This window comes from Labrus mixtus, chromosome 1, assembly GCF_963584025.1.
Source record: "Labrus mixtus chromosome 1, fLabMix1.1, whole genome shotgun sequence".
NCBI lineage: Eukaryota > Metazoa > Chordata > Actinopteri > Labriformes > Labridae > Labrus > Labrus mixtus.
The window spans coordinates 3579760-3600865 of NC_083612.1; the positions used below are offsets into that span (position 1 = coordinate 3579760).

General features: G+C 42.8%; 1 protein-coding gene across 4 annotated transcripts in view; it reads right to left on the reverse strand.

Annotated features, from left to right (window-relative positions):
* Positions 1-21106, reverse strand: part of dpy19l3 (dpy-19 like C-mannosyltransferase 3) — a 73594-nt gene that overhangs the window by 29039 nt on the left and 23449 nt on the right. For 2 of the 4 annotated variants that reach the window (XM_061044645.1, XM_061044633.1), the window contains 8 exons: positions 18669-18792; positions 18424-18558; positions 16623-16754; positions 13427-13528; positions 12872-12945; positions 10999-11157; positions 8843-8971; positions 1493-1604 (listed from right to left, as the gene is read on the reverse strand). In XM_061044645.1, coding sequence (XP_060900628.1) covers positions 1493-1604; positions 8843-8971; positions 10999-11157; positions 12872-12945; positions 13427-13528; positions 16623-16754; positions 18424-18558; positions 18669-18792 — 967 coding nt within the window. Of the gene's footprint in view, positions 1-1492; positions 1605-8842; positions 8975-10998; positions 11158-12871; positions 12946-13426; positions 13529-16622; positions 16755-18423; positions 18559-18668; positions 18793-21106 lie in introns of all 4 variants that reach the window. The other 2 variants (XM_061044638.1, XM_061044625.1) reach the window with 1 other exon arrangement.

Below are 21106 nucleotides of genomic sequence, written 5' to 3' on the forward strand. Positions count from 1 at the left end.
CGACCCCCGTTTGATTTTTTTTCCCGGACGGTTTCGACATGTTGAATCGGAGTCGCTTGGAGTCGGCATGGTTGGTGAGAGGATTCACTCTGATTGGCTGTTCAGCTAAGCGTATCAGTGCACGAGAAGAAAAACGAAAGTTAACAACTTTTTTATCAGATTCTTATTCTCAATCAGAAGGACCGATATGACGAGTGGTGAGCAACAGCGGTGTGAAAATAGTCTTCAACACAAATATGAACATATGAGATATAAAGCCACAAATATATAGATTTTTTTTTAGATCACAAATCCTTAAAATTACATTTTAGAATAAATGTAAGTGTTCAGTAATAAAAAACCCTGATTCAATTCCTGAAACTATGGAAAGGAATACAGCAAGACATGAAACTCAAACATTGAGATTCGTCTGTTGCACGACTGAAATATTAATAACAAAGCTGGTCAAACTATCATCATTAAAATCTGGTTTCTGAGAAAAGGTCTGTTAAATCTTGTCCTTTAATTATCAGGAGGAAATAATAACTGAACCCTTTCTCAGAAACATTATTCAGAGCTGTGATAAGAAGACGCTGTAGATATGTATCTGTATTTAAATAGTTGTTGACTCAATCAAACACTGAAAAACATTTTACTAAGACGGGGATAAATGTTGTTTCATGCTGAGAGGGGCTGAGGACAGAATCAGTAACACCTTATATGTAAACAGTTTCTTTAATCTTTAATAACTTATGATCAGTGAGCTTCTCTGCAGTCTGAACTCTAACAAAGTGCGTGATGTTTAAAGGTAAATGGACTCGAGCTTGAGAGGCTGCGATGTAAAGAGTCCATCAGTATGACCACTAATCCATTCGTACACATTCATACGCCGCAGACGGAGCAGCTGGAGCAACTTGGGGTTAAGTGTCTTGCTCAAGGAAACATCGGACATGTAGCTGCAGGAGCTGTAATATGTATCTGTGCAGACCATCACAGTCTGTTACCTCTGGTGTTTTGTTGCATGTAAGTTTCAGAGTAAAATAGAGTTAAATCTCTTCAGGACTGGTCGGTCAATCAGCATCAAATAGAAAGAAAGACCACAAATATACATTCTGTTGCACACAGAGACACTACAGCACCTTTCACATTAGATTCAGTACATTGAGACTAAAGCTGGCTAAACACTTCATCAGGCCTAATTAACTGGTGAAACAGGGGCTAACTCTGGTCCGCATATGACATCGGACTGGTCCGCTCATCAGTTCTATTTACAATTAAAAAGTACATTTATAAACGGGGGGGAAAACGTGTTTTTTAAAAAACAGCAGAGCGCTCCTGTTTAATAGAACATCTTTGGTCCTGTGCTTGCAGCCTGTCTTGACACTTGAGGATTATTTGGACAAATAATCAGTTGTGTCAAGCCGCAGATCGGACCACGCCCCCCTGATAGTTGAGCCCCAAGTTGGGCCTAAAGAACAGCGTAGCAGATCTTTGCAGCTGTTGTTAATCGTACCAGAACTTTACTGTTGCAGTGGAGAGCGTTGAGCAGCAGAGTCCACAGCTCCGTCCCACACACGCCGTAGGCCGCCACCGCACACATATGACCCGTCCATATGTACTTCATCCTGGGTATAGAGAGAGAGAGGGAGAGAGGCAGTCTCATTATTTAAAAAACTCTTGAATATGTTTCCCTTGGTTTTATTTTCATTTCATGATCATTTTTTAAATACTAAGCTTTCAGGGATTCCATTTAGAGAAAATAAAAATAAAAACCTAAATCTTCATTAGACGAGGACAGATCGCTTATATTGTTGGCAGAATAAAATGCTGCTTTTCTAATTTGTCCATGAGAGCACACAAGACCAGAAAGTGGTCTTTAGTTCAGTCGACCACTCTGTGTGAAATGTTCCAACGTGCTTTCATTGAGCGCCACAAACACGTCGTTATTAACAAAGTTTTCTTTTTTTTGGGTGTACAAAGTTCTGAACAAATTGAGAAAGAGAGGGAATGAATGAGATTAAATAGAACGGAGTGAACCGCAGAGAGAGAGAGGCCTGGAGAATGAAATGAGCTGAAAAATTGTTGACAGGTGCAGAGATGGAGCTGTAAGAAAGAGAGAGAGGGAGAGAGAGAGAGAAACAGAGAGAGAGAGATGGAGCTGTGAGAGAGAGAGAGAGAGAGAGACACGGAGAAGTGAGAGAGAGCGACAGAGAGAGAGAGACGGAGCTGTGTGAGAGAGAGAGAGAGAGAGACGGAGCTGTGAGAGAGAGAGAGAGAGAGACGGAGCTGTGTGAGAGACAGAGAGAGAGAGACGGAGCTGTGAGAGAGAGAGAGAGAGAGACGGAGCTGTGAGAGAAAGAGAGAGAGAGAGAGACGGAGCTGTGAGAGAAAGAGAGAGAGAGAGAGTGAGAGAGAGAGAGAGAGAGAGAGAGACGGAGCTGTGAGAGAGAGAGAGAGAGAGAGAGACGGAGCTGTGAGAGAGAGAGAGAGAGAGACGGAGCTGTGAGAGAAAGAGAGAGAGAGAGAGTGAGAGACGGAGCTGTGAGAGAAAGAGAGAGAGAGAGAGTGAGAGAGAGAGAGAGAGAGAGAGAGACGGAGCTGAGAGTGAGAGAGAGAGAGAAAGAGCGAGCGAGCGGAGGCATAAAGAAGTGCAGCCTCAGAAATAAATCTCAATACGTTCTTTAATGCAGAGGAGCCGTCTGACCGTCTGACAGAAACGAATGGCTCTCTGCACTTTTGGACTTTCGCTCTTCATCAGCATTTTAGAGAAAGTGCTGAAATCAAACGTGTCAGGTTCTGCACTGCCTGGCTGCTGCTGCTGCTATGTGGAGAGCTTTCTTTTTCTTTCTTTTTTTACTCCTTTTGTGTGAATTCAATCAGTAAATTAATTCCTGACTGGAGCAGAATTCATTGTATGAACTGTTCGTACTGAAAAACTGTATGATTTATCACGTGTCAAATCCTGTCCACCTCAGACTCTGACATCGACATGCAGCGAGCACCTCTAACTAACTGTGACTCTTATTCTCATTAAGATCACTATGGGAACCTTTGCTTCTGTCTGTTACTATAAATAAGACAGATAGATGAAGTCCCCCTCTTTCCTTTTTAACAGACTCATTCCAGCAGTTGTTTTTTTTTCACCTCCAGCGTTTTCTCGACAGCCCAAACAAAAGTTAATTATGCTTTCACGATAATGAATCTTCAAGCCTGGCAGCCGGTGTGTGCAGCCCCGACATGCCCCCAAACCCACCAGATCTACTGATGGTGCTGCTGATGAATAAACACTAGGCTACCTGAAAATTACAGATGAAGGTAAGGGAGTCAGGCCCGGGCTGGTTGTGGATGTGATTCATATTTGCCTTGACAATTTTTTTTCAATTCCTCTCCGACAATGAGGAACGAGTGCCGTCACACTTTATTAATGCTCAGCGAGACGAGGAACAAGTGAGTTCAGAAATGTGCACACAGGAAAGAAACAGTTTCCTCTTTTTTAAACCTCGGTGTTCGTCTCTCTGGTGAAGGCTGCTTCTCTCTGACTTACAGTAGGACTTACTTTGTACACCCTTCTTCTGTGTTAGAATATCTGACATGTTATTTTTGTTATTTTAAAGGACTAATCAGTGAGATGTGTAGTGAGGTAAAAGATAAAGGTATCTTACTATCTGATCATTAAGGAAACATGTTGAAGTGCTGGCTTCTCTGACAACAATGCAGCAGCCAGTATGTCCTCCTTCTAACTTTAGATTCTGCTCCTGAATGCTCTGGATTTGTTTGGACCAGAGAAGGAAAGCGCTTTTAAGGCGACCCCCCCACACAGCCGTTTTGGATGCCCCTCAGTTTGCCAGATATGAGAGCAGTTATCAGGTCAACAGGTGTTGCAGCGATGGAAGCGGGCAAGAGAAGTGGTTCAGATAGAAGTGATTGTACCCGACCTAAAAAGCCTCTGCATGTTTCTAATAAGCTCCACGAGCAGAAACAAAGCTGTAGTCTTCCAAGCGGGCGGCCCAGGTTACGGGTCAAACCTGTGGCTCCTTTCCCTGCGTGTCAATCCCCACTCTCTCTCTCTCTTTCTCCCTGATTTCTGACTATACCCACTTTCATACCTCTAAATTAAGGCATAAAAACGCCCAAAACAAAATGTAACAAAATTTCTTTTACATGAAAAATGTAAAAAAAAGAATCAGAAAAAAACATGAGAACTTTGTTTATCCCACAAGGACAATTTTGTTTACAGCCCGCCAAGCTAAATATTAAAACCAAGCAAACAGCAGCACTCAAACAAACATGTCGGGGACAACAGATGTGAGGAGTTTCTTCACTAAGAATAGAAAACACAACGTTAAAGGAGTGGACCTCCTATATAGCCGTTTTCACATCTGTACTCCTGAAAATATCTAGATCATTTCAGGAGGACTGCTCCGGGGATTCGGAAAAAAAAATCATAGGGGTCTGGCAGGAGAAACTCTGGGTGACAAATGTGGCTGTTTCCGTTCACACATACAGCTCCTCCTGGAAATATCAGGAGTTTTCTGCAAGTTTGTGGCATTGACAGAAAGTGTACAGAAATAGTCGGTCTTCATGCTGATGTTCTTGTTTGCTTTTGTAAATCATAAAGAGGCGACAAAGTTACTCTGAGAGTGTTTTTAAAGCCAGCAAAAAAAACTCCTGTATGTATAAAAACGAGAAAGAGAGAGAGAGACTGCACTGAGCGAACACTGAGGTGTTTTCTGCCTCAGTTAAAGCCAGTCAGCTGATGCTCTGTGATCATCATAAATCTGAAGGTGACCAATCACAGCAGATACGTCGATGGCCTGCATGTCACTGCAGCAGTACACAAGCTGCCAGCTCAGGGAGCAGAAACGCAGCACAGGTGGCAGCATATGAAAGTCGACCGCATAGAAAGATGTTTCCGTACAGGTTCGAGGTAAAGAGATGCCAATGTCTGTGTTTGAGCTCTGAACCCCCTCAGCCAGAGTCTGGTATCTCTGACGGGAGCCTCAGCGGGTCGGCTGGTTTACAGAGAGGAAACCGCCAATGGATGATGCAGACAGGTGAACCGGGTAGATTAGGCTGCAGTTTTAAAATGTGCCAACAGGACACCAAAGAGAGAGAGGAGCGTAGGGGACATGAGAGGGGAGGCTAATGGGGTTAAATGTAGCAGAGCGATACACAAAATAAAGTAACTGCTGTCTAAAAAAACCCAAGAGAAGCTTCAATAACACAATATAAGATTATTTTTTCCCATCCACCTCTACAGGTTTTGACAGAAGAAATGTGCATGATGTTTCCAATATCCCCCAGAACATCAAGATGACCGCCTCTCTCTCTCTCTCACACAGATACGCGCTGCAGGTTAAAACCTTTGGACACAATCCAAAGAGTAGCACGCCTGGCAGAGACGGGATGTGACCGTGCCAAAAAAAACAAAACACGAGTAAAACAGCCTCCAGCTGAATGGATCACTCCTCACTTTCTGCTAACAATCACCACTGACTGAGAAAATATTCAAAACACGTAGGTCACAGTTTCCACAGAGGCACGCTCCTTCCTATGCTGTTTGTTTGGTTTTTTTTTCAAGCTGTATCGTTGTGTGGGAAGCAGCTTGGAGATCTTTTAACCCTCATCTCATGATGGTTTACAAATCAGCAGCTCGCTCCTTTAACTTAATGGATCGGGAGAAATGTTGCATTCAAGGAACTCTATACATTATCTATGGAAGTGTTCAAACTGCAGCAGAGACAAATTCATCTTTCTAATAAGGTTGTCAGATTTTTTTTTATGCTAGTTTAAAAACTATTAAAACAAAAGGACCAATATTGCAATAATGATATGAAGTGCATTAAATGTGTCTGCAACAGGTCCCGCCTTTATTTAAAACAAACCCAAACTTTGTTTTTTTTCACCAATAAATCGTCAACAGTTCCTCTGAGGGTAGCTGATAGCAAACTTCAGTTTGATCTGACACTCGGGTCTCCATCCAGTTTGCTTAAATGTTTGCAGGCTGAGCGAGAAAACAACTTTTTGTGTTCTTTTTTTGTTGCTTTAAATTCAGACATGAAGTGTTTCCTTTGTAACTCGTATATGAACGATGAAATAGCCATAAATTGTGCAGCCTTAAATTAATCACCAATATGAATTCCGACTATGGTGAATATAAGACATCTTGACAGGTAAAAGTAACCGAGGGGCATCAGGGACAGTTGTGTGTTTTGTGTGTGATAGAGTGTAAATATAAACAGATAGATAGATAGATAGGAACTTTATTAATCCCTTGGGAAGGTTCCCTCAGGAAATTCAGATTCCAGCAGGAGGTAGCACCAAAGGATAGAACAGCACACAGATACAAAGAATAAAATAAAAACAAAAGTTATATACAAATAATATACTGTACACAGTAGCAGCAATAAATATATATATATATATATTAAATATAATATATAATTAATAAAATAAAATAAATAAATAATAAATAAATAATAATAAATAAATAATAATATAATTAATAAAATAAAATAAATATAATTTATATATAATAAATAAATGTTTGAAGCCTGAGTGATGTCCTGCAGGGGGCTCTGTAGGCTCATCAGCAGCAGCCGCCATGATGGAAATCCTGTCTCAGTCTAACTTTCAGTCAACCTAACGACAGGCTGAGAGCTGGAGCTGAGGCGGGTTTTAAGCATGCCCACCTGTCAATCATGTCAGCTACCCGCCTTACTATGGATAACACGTTTCTTTCATAAAATCAAAACAGAGCTGTTTAACCCCCCCCCCCCCCCCGTACAGTGTGTGACAGTGAGACTATTTTTTTTTCTTCCAGGCTGTAAACATGTTTATTTATGCCGTAAAAACAGCTTTTTAATGTGGTGTGTATGTGACTTCCGGCGTTCCTGCAGCCAGCCAACACTTGGCAGGATTTTGCACTTCCACACTGGCTTCATTTTTCAACACTGGAGGTTGGCGTGTGTGAGAGAAATGTACAGAGGTTTATATTCTCAGGCTGTCTGTCATACAGTGCAGTCCGGAGTATTTATTATCTCTCTGTGTCCGATCTTTCTGCTGCTGCAGCGAGTGTCACTAAATGAAAGACGATTGCACTCTTGGAGGGTGCTTGGATGGTTGAAGGGGGGGCTAAAGTGGACCCCTCAGACACTTAGTCAGAGGCGTTGGAGAGGCACTTTGACTTCAGCGTCTGCTCACAAGCTCTCGTAATCAAGCAGTTAAAAAGGAAAAGCACATCTGAGCCGTTCCTGTCAGGGAGTTAAACCCACTGTGACTTGTCAGGGATGAGTGGTGAGCCAGGTATCTGTATTTACATCATTCTGTAATAAACAGATGGACCACTAACCAGTGAGAGCGAGCAGCAGACTCAGTCTCTGAGTTTGTTTTTTTTTTGATCTGCTGGTTTTCTCAGCCTCCGAGTGAAAGACAGAAACAGCCTCATCGATTGTTCAAATGTGAAAACCTCAGAAAGACTAAAAGTATTTCTTCTAGACATGTGCTTAAAGGAAATGTTCTCCACTCTCCGATTATTAAATGCTTTTTAGGTTTTATATTTCTCCATGGACGTTTTTTTTTGTTGCTTTAAGACGGATCCTTGTATCCTTTCATTGAGACAGATCTTTGTGTTGTTCTTCCAGTTGTTTATTTATTCATCGTCCTTCTTACTATCAGTATTTTTGAAGCTCTTATCTCGTATGTTATCTCTCTTGGGTATAATTCATTGTATCTGAACGTCCCTGTGGCTCAGTGGTAAAGATCCCCAGCTTCTGCAGTCACATGTCAAAGTGTCCCTGAGCGAGACACTGAACCCTAAACTTCTCCTGCTGCTCTGTCTGCAGCGTGTGAATGTGTGTGAATGGGATTAGTTAATACTGATGGACACTTTACCCAGCAGCCTCTACCATCAGGGTGTGAATGTGTAGGTGAGACTTGCACAGTGAAAAGCGCTCTGAGTAGTCAGGAGACTAGAAAAGAAAATATAGAAACTCAAGTCCATTTACCTTTAATGTACAAGCTGCTCAGAACTAAAAACCCTCTAGAGGGATTAATAAAGAAGTCTGGACTGAATCAACACACTCTCCTACCCTAACCCCATGTTTTCTGACTGTTAGCGTTTTTTTTAAAGGTCTTTTTGGGAATGAAATGTCTGGATATAAAGGATTGTACGTCTGTATTTTTTGTCTTCTTGACAGTTGTTTAATGACTATTACCGAAGCAGCAACCTCCAGTCTTTAAAAATGAAGCCAATGTGAAAGTGCAAAATCCTGCAGCTTTAGAGGCCGGCTCCAGGAACACCGGAAGTCACATACACATGACGGGCAAAAAAGACGTTTTTACAGCATAAATAAACATGTTTACAGCCTGGTACAAAAAAATTAAACAGGTCTCATAAGTTATTGTACACACTGTACGGGCGGTGACATTTTGTTTTATGTAACGATTAATCAAGAGGCTTAAAACCTGCCTCAGCTCCAGCTCTCAGCCTGTTGTTAGGTTGACTGAAAGTTAGACTGAGACAGGATTTCCAGCATGGCGTCTGCTGCCGATGAGCCTCCAGAGCCCCCTGCAGGAACAGATGGCTGACGTCACTCAGGCTTCAAACATTAATATTTACAGTCTATGATTTTACCTTAAAATTGGCTTCATAACTCCGCCCCCAGTTGTCAGTTAACTTGACCTTTGAGCCACTTAGGTCGTCATGTCTCTCCTCTCACCTCAGTCATGAGCGAGACACTCGGAGTGTTATTGTGTGAATGAGTATTGTCATTTCAAAGTCTAGACCTCGATAACAAGACGATTCCACTTTTTTTAAGAAGTGTTTCGAGGAAAATAAAAAAGTTAGTTTGCATGCCCTCACCTCATGGTGCTGAAAGCCAGCAGGCCGTAGAACAGCGTGTGCATCAGATTATAGGCCACATCTGGACGAAACGCCACCGCTCGCCCCTCTCCGCCTCCTTTCCTCTCCTCGGCTGAACCCCCTTTAGGTCTGCTGAGAAACACAGAAGAAGGCAGCGAGACAAAAGACAACAGTGATACATAAAACATTAGAGCCAGGGCGCTTCAGAAGCAGAATGGGGAGGTGGGTGGAATTGATAATATTCAGATTTTTTCAGATCGCAGCAGATATTATTCAGATTTCATTAGCTGCTTTTTTTTAAACATGTCACAGCCACGATCTGGCCTCCTGCACCACACACGATGGACACTTGCTTTCATTTGAATACAAATCCAACATGACTCCATCTTCTACACAGAGAGGGGTGAAAATTATTTAATTAATTACTCAATAAGGAAGAAGCCCTTTGCTCTTTGAGGTTAGTATTCCAGCCCTGCGACAGGCAGAGCGCCAGTTCAAATGTTAATGTCATTAATCCAATGCGGCCCCCCTCGCCTTTCACCACGGGCAAATAAAGCTGTAGGGGGGGGGGGGGGGGGGTAGACTCTGTGATCCAGAGCATGAAGCAACAACGTCAACAAACCCCACTAATGTGTTTGCAGATCATCAGACACACATTTGCAGATATGTGTGTACGCATTTGTGGATCTTGCACGGCAGGAGTGTTGCAAAAGTCACATGTAAAATGACAGCCAATGGCGCGGCCTGCCTCAGTTGTAAGCGATCATTTGTGTATTTTCAGGATTCACAGCTGAAAAAGTTCACTGCCATTAATAAATAAGTAAATATTTCGAAATTGGTCTTCATATTTGCAGATTAGTTTACACATTTGTGGATCTTTTTACACATTTGTGGATCTGTGTACGCATATTCAAATAGTTTTGCCACAATAATAGCTTCATAAATCTGCAGTGATGTTGGACAACCCAGACATCGGGTGTTTCCGAACATGCACCCGAGAACATTTTATATGATATTTAATACAGCCTGAAATCTTTGCTGCTTATTCACACACAGTCTCCCCTGTTTGGGGGGCGGGGGGGTTCTCTGGAGGCAAAATATGACTTCAAAAAGACCCTGAGGAAATCCAAGGATGGGGCAGAGTCTGACTCCATTAACATAATAATAATAACTGAACAAAACAAGGAAGAAATCATGTAAGAGAAGGAGGATGAGAAAAGAGATTGTTAGTAGTTGTAGGCGAGTTTTTAGGGATTTCTTGAAGGTGGAGAGTAAGGGGGGGGGGTTTGATGGTTTTTGGGAGTGAGTTCCAGAGGGCGGGATTGGCAATGGAGATGACCCTGTCCCCCCAGGACCGATGGTTGGTCCTGCAGGTCTAGTCTATAGTCGACATCAGTCCCAGGATATAAACGTCATCACCCCCTCCTGCTCGCTCGTTGTACATTTGACTAAATATTTCCTGCTGCATTTTTAAATCAGCTCAACCCCGAAGTCAAGCAGAAACAAACTCGGGGGGGTTGGTAGGAAAACGTCTAGGTAAAGTCAGGGTGAATGATTTGACGTTCACACATGCATCTCACCCCAAACATTTCAGGAATTTTTCAAGAGTTTTGTGCGAAGTGTGAACACGAGAAAATGAAAAAAAGACATTTTCAAAAACATTTCTTAATTCTAACTTTTAATCTCTTAAGCCCCGTGACCACCTTGCATTTCTTTATCGGGCAGAAAAGCCCTTGCTGTGCGCTCGGTAGCACTTGCATGAAGCGTTTTTTTTTGCGCTGAGAAGAAAAGCGTTAGACGTCCCTCCTGTCTCCATGACAACAGTCTGTTGACAGCCTCCACTGTATGACCGACACTGCTCCGTTTGTTTTTAACTTAATGTGTTGATAGATTGCTTAATCATACATTTGGAAAAGAGTGCGGGTGACGTCAACAGCACCTTCCTGAAAAGCTGAAATGTTTTCAACTTGAGGGCTTTGAGGGGCTGCACAAAAAAGGCGGAGCTCCAGAAAAAATGGGCTGGACGCTGAGCCTTTTCTCCAGGCGTCCGCTTTCTGCTGCGTACGTTAAAAACGTTGCTAGTGCTCAGAAAAAAAAAAGCTAGGTGGACACGGGGCCTTCCTTCCAAAAGTTCCCGCTCACTTCACTTCACCTACCTCAGGTTCTGCAGCGCGGCCACCGCCAGCGTGCCGCTGAGCAGCAGCAGCGTGAGGACGTAGGGGTACAGCAGCAGAGTACCAGCCAGACGCTCCAGCGTGTCGAGAGGCAGCAGACCGAAAGCCTCCTCACACAGATACAGACTGGCATCGAAATCTCTGCAGAAAAAAGGAAAAGAGGGAAGAAAAGAAAGATGGAGAGAAATGAATGAATGACACGAGGAAGAGAAGAAAGCAGGATATATATCTTTGTTGCTAAAAACTGTATTGGGTTGAATTTCTATTATCATTACTTTGTTTTGATTATATCAAGAATAAGAGTTATGCATCAAGTGACCCTTTGTCAAGCCACGCCCACACCAGGAAGTGACCTTTTGTCAAGCCACGCCCACACCAGGAAGTGACCTTTTGTCAAGCCACGCCCACACCATGAAGTGACCTTTTGTCAAGCCACGCCATGAAGTGACCTTTTGTCAAACCACACCAGGAAGTGACCATTTGTCCAGCCCCGCCCTCACCAGGAAGAGTGTTTTTATCAAGCCCCGCCCTCCTTAGTTACTGTTACTAGGTTAGACTAAAATTCTTGTTTTCAGGAATAATCGAAAATGCCTTCACGATTTGACAGACTTTTAATTGATTTGATTCTTTTATAAATTTGTCCTCAGTGAAAGAGCCCAGCAGCCGCTGCAATGAGTTGGAGCTCTCTGATTGGTGGGTCAGTGGACCAATCAGAAAGCCTACAAAGGGTCAGTTTGTATAATTAGGGGGTGTGGCTGACTTGAGAGGTGGGAGCGTTGTAGCTGTTTGCCAACATGTGTGAGGGAGCCTCATCTTGACCTCTTTGTCTGTCACTAGTTTGACCGAGAGTTGGCTGGAGACAACGTTTCCAATATGGCGACCGTGGCTTTGAAAAGCTTCTTTGGAAACCAGTGGATGATGTCACTGAGATGGTCCATGTTTCCAGATCCAGATAAGTGAAGGTTCGGTCTGAGTATTTGTTGCTCTAATAAGTCCAGACTGTTTTTAAAGCAGCTTTGAGGCAAAACAATCCCCCGGCTCCGTCCAATCACTCACAGAAACACCGACACCCAGTTATCCATGAAGAAAGAAGAAAGGAGACAAACTCTTCTAACTACTTTCAAATAAGCTGGAAAAAGCGATGAACTGAATTTATAATCCCAACATTGCATGAGCCGCACTAAACAAACTTGTGTTGCTTTTTGAGGATCCTATATTTGACAGATGATTCGAGTAATACCGCCCGTGATAAACAGCGGCGCGGATAAGTAATTGAACTTGAGAATTGAGATATCCTTCCACACAGAACAGAACTCGAGGGATAATAAAAGGAGCAGCGGCAGAAAAAAGAAGTAAGTGAGTGGGAGAAGCAGGAACAGAGACGGAGAGTAAGCTCTGCATTTTTCCACAGACCCCCTGCTGAATAATTGAAGGGCCAGTTGTGTGGCGTCGGGTGTGAGAGTGTGTGTTATCTGCCACCCCGGAGCAGCTATCCAGTGGCTGAGCTGCTCTGCACACACACACACACACACACACACACACACACACACACAGTGTCTGATCGATGGGAGGCCTGCTGCTGCCGTTACCCCGCCATCTATTATTCACACACACACTAACGCTCCAGGTACGATACTGCTGCTCGGTGAATAATACAGTCGAGCTGGATCAAATCAAGGAGGTGTGTACGGGCGCCGACTGTGTGTGAGCACTCCCCCGGTGTTAAAAAAAATCTGCCTCTCCAAGAGTGTACGCGACTGTTTTCAGGGAACACAAGCAAGTGAATCTTTGTTTAAGTATGCGTGTGTGTGTGTGTGTGTGTGTGTGTGTGTGTGTGTGTGTGTGTTGTTCATACCTGGTGGATCCCAAGCCAAGCTTCGACTGGATGAATTTAAAGATGTGTTCGTCTGATCTGAGCTGAAGTACTCTCTGTAAAAAATACACACACACACACACACACACACACACACACACACACACACACACAGATAAGGTCATCATGACAAGGATTGGAGACCAGCATGCTGAGATCTTTAAATAAGTCAAGACATGAAGGTGACCTCACATCACACAGACACATTAAGATACCTGAGGAGGGAGGAGGTGCAGAGAGGGGAATTCAGGAAAGAGTCCAAGAAACATTCAAACAAAAACAAGAGGAGCAGACGAAGGAGGAGAGGGAGAGAGAGATGAAACATTCAGAGAAAAAAAAGTGGAAATAAAAGAACAGATTTGAGAGAAATGAGGCTGGAGATAAGAGAGAGAGAGAAGAGTGCAACACTTGCAGCGGTGGTGGAGTAAAGCGGACGGGTGGGATTTAGAAAGAAAGTCAAAACAAGATGGAAACAGTAAGAAGAGAAGATTTAGGAGAAAGATAAGGGGTAAGAAGAAAAAGGAGAGGAGGAGCTACCTTGGCCAGGTAGTTGATGGTGCAGGTGAGGAGGAGGACCGTGGCGCTGTGGAGGAGCAGCTTGCCCAGACGAAGCAGCGGGCTTCCCGTCTTCAGGCCAGACTGCAGGAGCACGCAGCGACAGGAGGTCAGTCAACACAAGAATACATTTGATTTATAAAGAGTAAAACTCAAAGACAGTCTACATCTGTAAAAAAAAAAGAAAGAAAGATCAGAACAGGAAGAACAAACACACAGGTCATAAAGACAACAACTTCATACTGTAATCTGTTCTGCACATGTTAAATTTACAAACGATCCCTGCACTCAAGTTCACTTCATTTGTCTACTCGCCGTTATATTGAATATTTTCTACTGATAATATGTCAACACTCCTGCACTTCAACTTGTGTATCACTGACTGCACATCTCTGGACAGCTCCCCATGTCAATACATTTACATCGACCTCCAGCAAAGTATGTTGTATTTAATCTTCCATATTTAAGACTAGAAGTAATGCTAAGTTAAATCCTGGTTGTATATATTCTCATTCTTAGTTTTGATATTTTTAGTGCTTATTTACTTTGTATTTAATATTATATTGTGTTTATTTGCTAATATTGTGTGTTTGCATAACCTGCTACTGAAATGCCCCAATTTCCCAGTTTGGGATCAATAAAGTAATTATTCTATTCTATTCTATTCTAACATATAAGCTGCACATTTAAAGAACACACATCATACATTAAAAGCTCTTTTGAAAAAGGTGAGTCTGAATATATGTGGGGCGTGAGTTCCAGAGAGAGGGGCAGCTATGGAGAAGGCTCTTTACTGTAAAGGTTACTTTTGCACTAATCAAGTGTGAATGTGATAAATGCATTGATTAGTGTTTCAGCAGCAGAGAATAAGAGAGTAATGGACGGAGATGCATCTTCTTTATTTTGAATCCACATAAATGAAATCCATTTGAACAACAAAAACATAAAACATCCACTTCTGATATGAGAGTGATTCAACACAGTGATGCTTCCTTTATCTCATAAAATGATTTTTGTTTGGCCGAGCACAGACACCAGCTTGAGTATTAAAAAAGACAGCAGCCAAATGTTTTCATTTTGGTCATTTGCATTAATTAGCTTTAACCAAGACCCGTTTGAATCGTTGGTGAATTTGTATTTCAAAACGTGGCTCTTTTCCTCGAGCTTGTGCAATGTGATATCTGTGCTGTTAGAACTGAAGTTAGAACTGTTTTCTGGAATATAAAGAGTTGAAGCACTACACCTTTTATTTGATTTCAATATTTGGACTTGGGAAGAAGTCAAGTTGCTCCGAGTCAGTACTGAGGATGGACCGATCTGATCCTGGTTGGATACCGCCTCCATGGGACCAAACCAGGGGGCTGATCTATTAAATCTAGTTCTGTCATCAGTGCACTGGTGGGCTTGTGCATTTTGATAGGTGGAGCCAACGCAGCATGGAGGGTGCAACAAATAGAAGGCTAAGCAGTTTGGAGGTATTTCACACTGGTTATTCAAACGACTTCTACGGTGACTTGCAACTTCTGCAAAGCTATCGCTGCAAGCGGGAGAGGTAGAACGACGAGTTTAAACAATCAAGAAGGCAGACGAAACTAAACCGTTAACAGATTTTGAGGCAGATTGTGATCAAAATTAAGTCTGTTTATTTGTGTTTGATTATACATTTTGTGTCTAATAAAGGAAGAAAAGCCTGATGCTGCTTTACACATAAATGATTCCCAGCCTCGCCCTCACAGAGAGGAATACAGCTCATTTATTTAACTCTGGATCGGAGCTTAAATGAGATCTATTCTGCTGATCCATCTTTAAATACAAACAGAAAATCTTACGATGTTGGATGAAGAAGTAAATCTCAGCAACATACACAGTTGTTGACCTAATCCCCTGACGTGGTTTCCTGATGCTCTGAACGAGACGTTACGAGAACTTGGTGAGACTTGGCTAGAACCCGACGTATCAGAGCAAAGCATGGAGCAAAGATGTCGGACACGCCCACCGTGAAGCTCACTCAAATTTCACTCTGACTGCAAACAGAGCCAATCAGTGGGCATATGGGGAGGGGGGGGGGGCTAAAAGAGACAGCAGCAGAAATTAAGCGTTTCATGCAATTCTACAATTCACTTAGCAGACGCTTTTATCCAGAGTGTAAGAACAACACAAGAAAGGATCTAGAAAAAAAGAGGCTGAAATGAGGGATTTTACTGACGCCAGTATCTGATAAATAAGGAGGTTTTTGAGCTACACGTCTCACAACGCAGCTCGATTTTTGTCCCAGACTGACATCATGAATGGTAAAAGTGAGAATAGTAGATCTCCTTTAAAAAGTTGGATTGGTCATGGGGCCAGCCTTAAGACCCTCAAAGCATGGGAGCAGCCTACAGTATGGTTAAGGACAGTGTGCGGCGTGCTTGATCTGAAATGTGTTTTTATATGTTTTCCTTGAGAGATCCGGGGTGGGGATGTATGTGGGGTCGCCACGGTTTGAATGTTTTGATTGATCCTGATGTTTGCACGTATGCACTTTCATACATGTATGTGCTCTAAGGGGGTGGGGGGAGGGTAAAGGGGAAAACAGTTGTAATAAATCAAAATAAAAAATTGATCACAAAAGAAAAAGTTGGATCGGTGCATCATTAGTCAATAAATCTCTGGGTAGTCGTGTGTCGTTGTCGTGGCTCGCTGCATGAGGAGACTAAGACCATTTCGACTGAAACATGTAACATTTCCAGCACGCCGTTTTTCTGCACACAGGTTATTACAGACGAAACGTGAAATGTCTCTCTCTCTCCTCTCCGTTCCACTTTCATCCTGTCACATTAAATGTTTCTGTAATTGTTACAGTGACAAGATCTGATTTCACTTAATTACATTTAGACCCAGCCACAAATTCTTCTTATTTTTTTTTTTCAAATGTGTCTGCCGCATGCAAATTGGAATTATCTTCTACCAGAACGTGAGTGCAGCACGGCGGCCTCTTCACGTCAAACAGATCTCAACTTAATCTTCTTTCTGCGTTTTCAAGAGGAGGCGACCACGACTGTCTGCATCCACCCAGTGACTTTGATGCACTAAAAAATGATAAATTCATTCTCTGGGCTCCCGGTGCTCGCCTTTCCTTATCTCAAAATATCACATTTATATTTCTTAATCCATAAGACACACACACACACACACAAACCTGGCAGTGTCTGACGAAGAGTGCAGCTACGATGAAGCTCAGGACCAGCGATCCCAGGATCATGGAGTTACAGAACTGGAGGAGCCACACACTGAGCAGGGCGCTCACCTGGACGAGGTACAGCGTGGTCACCTGGAGAGACACATGTACAAGGTGATGTGTGAACATGTGGGATTCAGTGCTAGCTATAGCATATCGGGCTAAGTGCTTCCCATTCCTGAGTGGAAGCTAGTTAGCCTAGCGTATTATCTTCAGGCTAACAAACAGAAAACAAGCTGAAGAGCAAAACTGCTCCTCTGAAAGGTTTTATAACATAAAGAGGCCGACAGCTTTAAACATGTTGATAGTTAAACATGTATTTTGTTGCTGAAAAAAAAGAGGAAAAACATCCTAATGCATTGTTCATAGGTGTTAAAACAGGCTGAACTAAGCATCAAATCCCCGAAACACCCACACAGAGGCCTGAGGGGAATGAGAAGCAGATCCATCCTCTTCTGAAATGTGGACACATTTCCAAAATAGCTGAAGTATCCTCATAGTTTATATTTCCTCACACGAAAAACTGAGAAGAATTCAAAGGTAAGTTGATGTTGTTTGGAGGTTTTGTGAACTATCTGGGATCATCTGAAGGAACGTTTGTAATATTTGCTAAAACTGATTTATGTGACGTGTTGGATTGACACCATCAGTACTCATCAATCTGTGTTATCATTTGTTATTTGTTACGTTTTGTCTCGACGTGGGGATTTAAAAAAAAGAAGTATGGCTTGAAAGACTCGAAGTAAGTGTGAGGATCTGTGGTCATTTTGATTGAACTGACAGGTTAACAAACATAAAAGAGACGTCTAAAAGAGAGCGGTCTTTTATTTAAAAAACTGTCTCAGATCCTGAAAACACAACGGACCGACGGGGACTGTGCGTGCAGAACTATGAAATTATACAAGAAGCTAAAAAACTTTTGGTATTGATTCAAGTCTTTCAGAGGGGAAACTGGAAGAGGGCGGAGAAGAATGGTGATATAAAAACCGTTGTTAGGATACAAGAAGAACATTTTCAAACCGCAGTCGCTCACCACTCATAATATACAGTAGGTACTTCTAATCGAGAATAATGTCTGATAAAAAGTTGCCTCTTCAATGTAGCTGTTTACTTTCTAGTTTACAAAACTAGGGCGAGTATCGCTCACCGTCAGCAGACGATCTCCTTGGTGTGTCAGGGCCTTTAAAGGCAGAGCATGAAACCATTTAAAGGCAGAAAGCTAGCCAGATTCCTGAGTCTGAAGGCCACATCTCTCCACACACACACGCTCGAAACAGAGCAGAGAGAAGACCTCATGGCATCGCATTCAACTTTATTATCAGACTGAATGTAAAAACACAAACATGGCAACAGTAAGACAGTAACCATGGCTTCACTTTTCAGACCCTTCAGCTCCCTCAGTTATCACCATCGCTGAAAAGTTCTATGAATGTGTACTCTGGTTTTTCCTCTCGCATCGCAGCCTTTTCTGCTTCTAACTTTCTTTTCTTGCACGAGCAGGACGAGCGGTAACAAGTTACAGTGTGGCGGTGGTCATTTGAGCTGAGCTTTCTCTGCCATCTGGCATTTGATTGGTCCTTCCCATCCTGACCTCACAGCAGTGATAGGTCGGAGCTTTACAGGATAACAGCAGCCTGTTCTTTTTCGGAGATCTACTGATTGCTGTCAGGGTGTAAAGAGTGTTTTAACTATTATAAAAAATGCAAACTGGATGAAATTACCGAGCCTACTTTTAAGTATCCGACCCTTCTCGTAGTCTTACCTGTGTCGTTGTTAGGAAGTCTGCACAGTCCAGGGTGTAAATGACGAGAGCCTGAACAAGAAGGATGAACTGGTTGAACTGCCACGTCAGACAGAAACAGAAGGTGGTCACATACATCAGCCACACCGTCACCTTCTGCAGGGGGAAACACACAAAAGAACACACTGTGGTTAGATAATCCAACACCCTTACTGATGCAGTAAGGGTGTGTGTGTGTGTGTGTGTGTGTGTGTGTGTGTGTGTACCTGCTGCAAAGCGCTGAGCTGAGGCCTGAGGAAGCAGGTGATAGTGGTGACCTGCAGAGCGAGGAAGGGCAGAGACCAGTTCTCTCTGAGGGAGATGGTGAACTCCACCCGAGTGGTGTCGACCCTGAGAGGAGGAGGAGGAGGAGGAGGAGGAGGAGGAGGAGGAGGAGGAGGAGGGAGAGACAGGCGGATGTTGGAAATTAATTCAAAACATTGATTTTCAAAAGAATACTGTCTGGTCCACAACTTACTGCTTCACACACTGCACAGACACTTTATCAGCTGATAACTAAAGACCACTGTGACAGACAAAAAGGTCCAGAGACCTTAAAGTATACATCAGCTTCAAACTGTGCTGCTTTCTTTTTGATTGTGTCTCCCTAACTTTCCTGAGGTTTGTAAAACTCTGTGACCCTTCATGTGACTGTCTGCAGGGGTCACTGAAGACTCCTCACCTCGGTATTGATCCAAGAGGACAGCAGAGAAAAATGCCAGAAGGGGGTTTCTGAACTCCTTTCAACTTTCCGCACATGTTTTGAAAATAAAACCAAGTAATGCAAAAAACAGCACAGCACCACTAACCCCAACTGGAGACGAGTAGACTGGTCTCACTGACCACTGTATTCCCAGTTTAACCACAGTCTGTTGAAGGAATAGCTCAATGGTAATTTGCTTGTTTCTTTGCAATATGTTTTTTTTTTAAGTTCTTCCCTGAAAGCTGGATGAGACAATTTTTTAGATAAATTCAAATAACTTTATTTATCTGCTCTGAAGTGACGTTCACACACATACAACATCAAGAGAACCATCAACTGAGGGGAGTAAAGCTTGATAATTGTTCAACTGGACTTGGTTCAACATCTTGAAGGAGAATGGACGGAGCTAGAAAATGAGCCTCTGTGGATCATAATGACTGATGCTCAAGGATGACTCTGACTAGCTGAGTCGTTGACCTAGTTTTAGCATAGAGTTGTGGCACCTCTCAAGCCACCAGACCAACTTCCATATTTTGGTCCGCACTGGGATTAATTCCCAACCCAAAGTCCCCGACAGACTGAGCTACTGCTGCCCCATTACCCTCATAACCATAGACTGTCACTCACTGTGTATAAAAATGGACGGAGCAACAGGGGCCTTGAGTGAAGCCAAAACATTTAGGGCTCTCCCTTGCTGTCTGGCTTCAGAATAGGTCATAGACCCCGCCTCCTCCATGTTAGCAGATGGGACATAGGTCAAACTATCAATCCCAAATGCACGTCAAATGAGGCTCTGGTGGCTCTTGGTTAGTGCACCCACCCATCTACGGAGGCAAAAGTCCTCCAAGCGGGCGACCCGGGGTTCAACTGTCGACGACCAGCGGCTCCTTTCCCGCATGTCGTTCCCTACACTCGCTCCCTGATATCCGACTCTGTCCTATATCTAAATAAAAGGCATAAAAAAGCTCAAAAGTACATCTTAAAAAACAAAATAATGCACGTCAAATCATTTTTTGTCAAACCCAGATTCTGTGGTGAAATGGTCATTATCGTGCTGATCTATTCTACAATTCCACAATCCATTTAGTGACGTGAATCTGAGAGTTCATAAAACACGAGTGAGGATCTAGAAAGGAGGAAACGACGTCCCTTCTTGGTTTCAAATTAGACCACAGGCGATATATCAGCCGCACGTTACAGGGCTATTTTGGCTTCACTTTTTAGAAAAAGGACGGAGACTGAGATGCACTCTCCATATTTATATACAGTCAAGGCTCATGACAAACACTGTCCCAAGTACCGGACAGACAGTGTCGTCAACTTACGAGCAAATCTTTAGTGATCTACTTCATGTCAAACACAGAACTCAGCTTCCTGCTTCACACAGACCAACAGCCTCCGAGCAGCTAGGACACATTCAAGTGAAGTTCTGCTTCTCGTCGGATTCATATTCTGTTCACATGGCATTGATTTTGTAGGTAAAGTGCTTTGCTGGATTTCATCCTGTAAGCAGCTGCTATGAATCAAAGTTTAAAGAGAGTGGCTTTTAAAAGGCGATTTACTTCCTCTTCCTCACCGCTCTGAGGGAAAGAAAGCCCAATAAAAATGCATCTTTTGAAAATATTCCCCTGCTGACATAAAAGGAGAAGAATATAATGAAACGGACTCATTCAAACATTTTCTTTCCCGGAGAGGTTCCTCACAATGATTTATTTTCTGTGTATAAAAAAAACATGAGACGTTTTTTTTACCGCTGGTTTAAAGAAAAGTTTGAGCAGTATTAATAAAATCACTTCGCTGCTGTTATTATAAAGTTTTGAAGAGACACAGAAAGATTTGAAATAAAGATGTTTTTAAATAAGGTGGCTTATAATTGTTACCTTAAAGGAGCGATATGTAACTCTGACACCTAGTGTTTAAAATGGGTACTGCAGTCCAAATCAACACATTGACACATTTCAA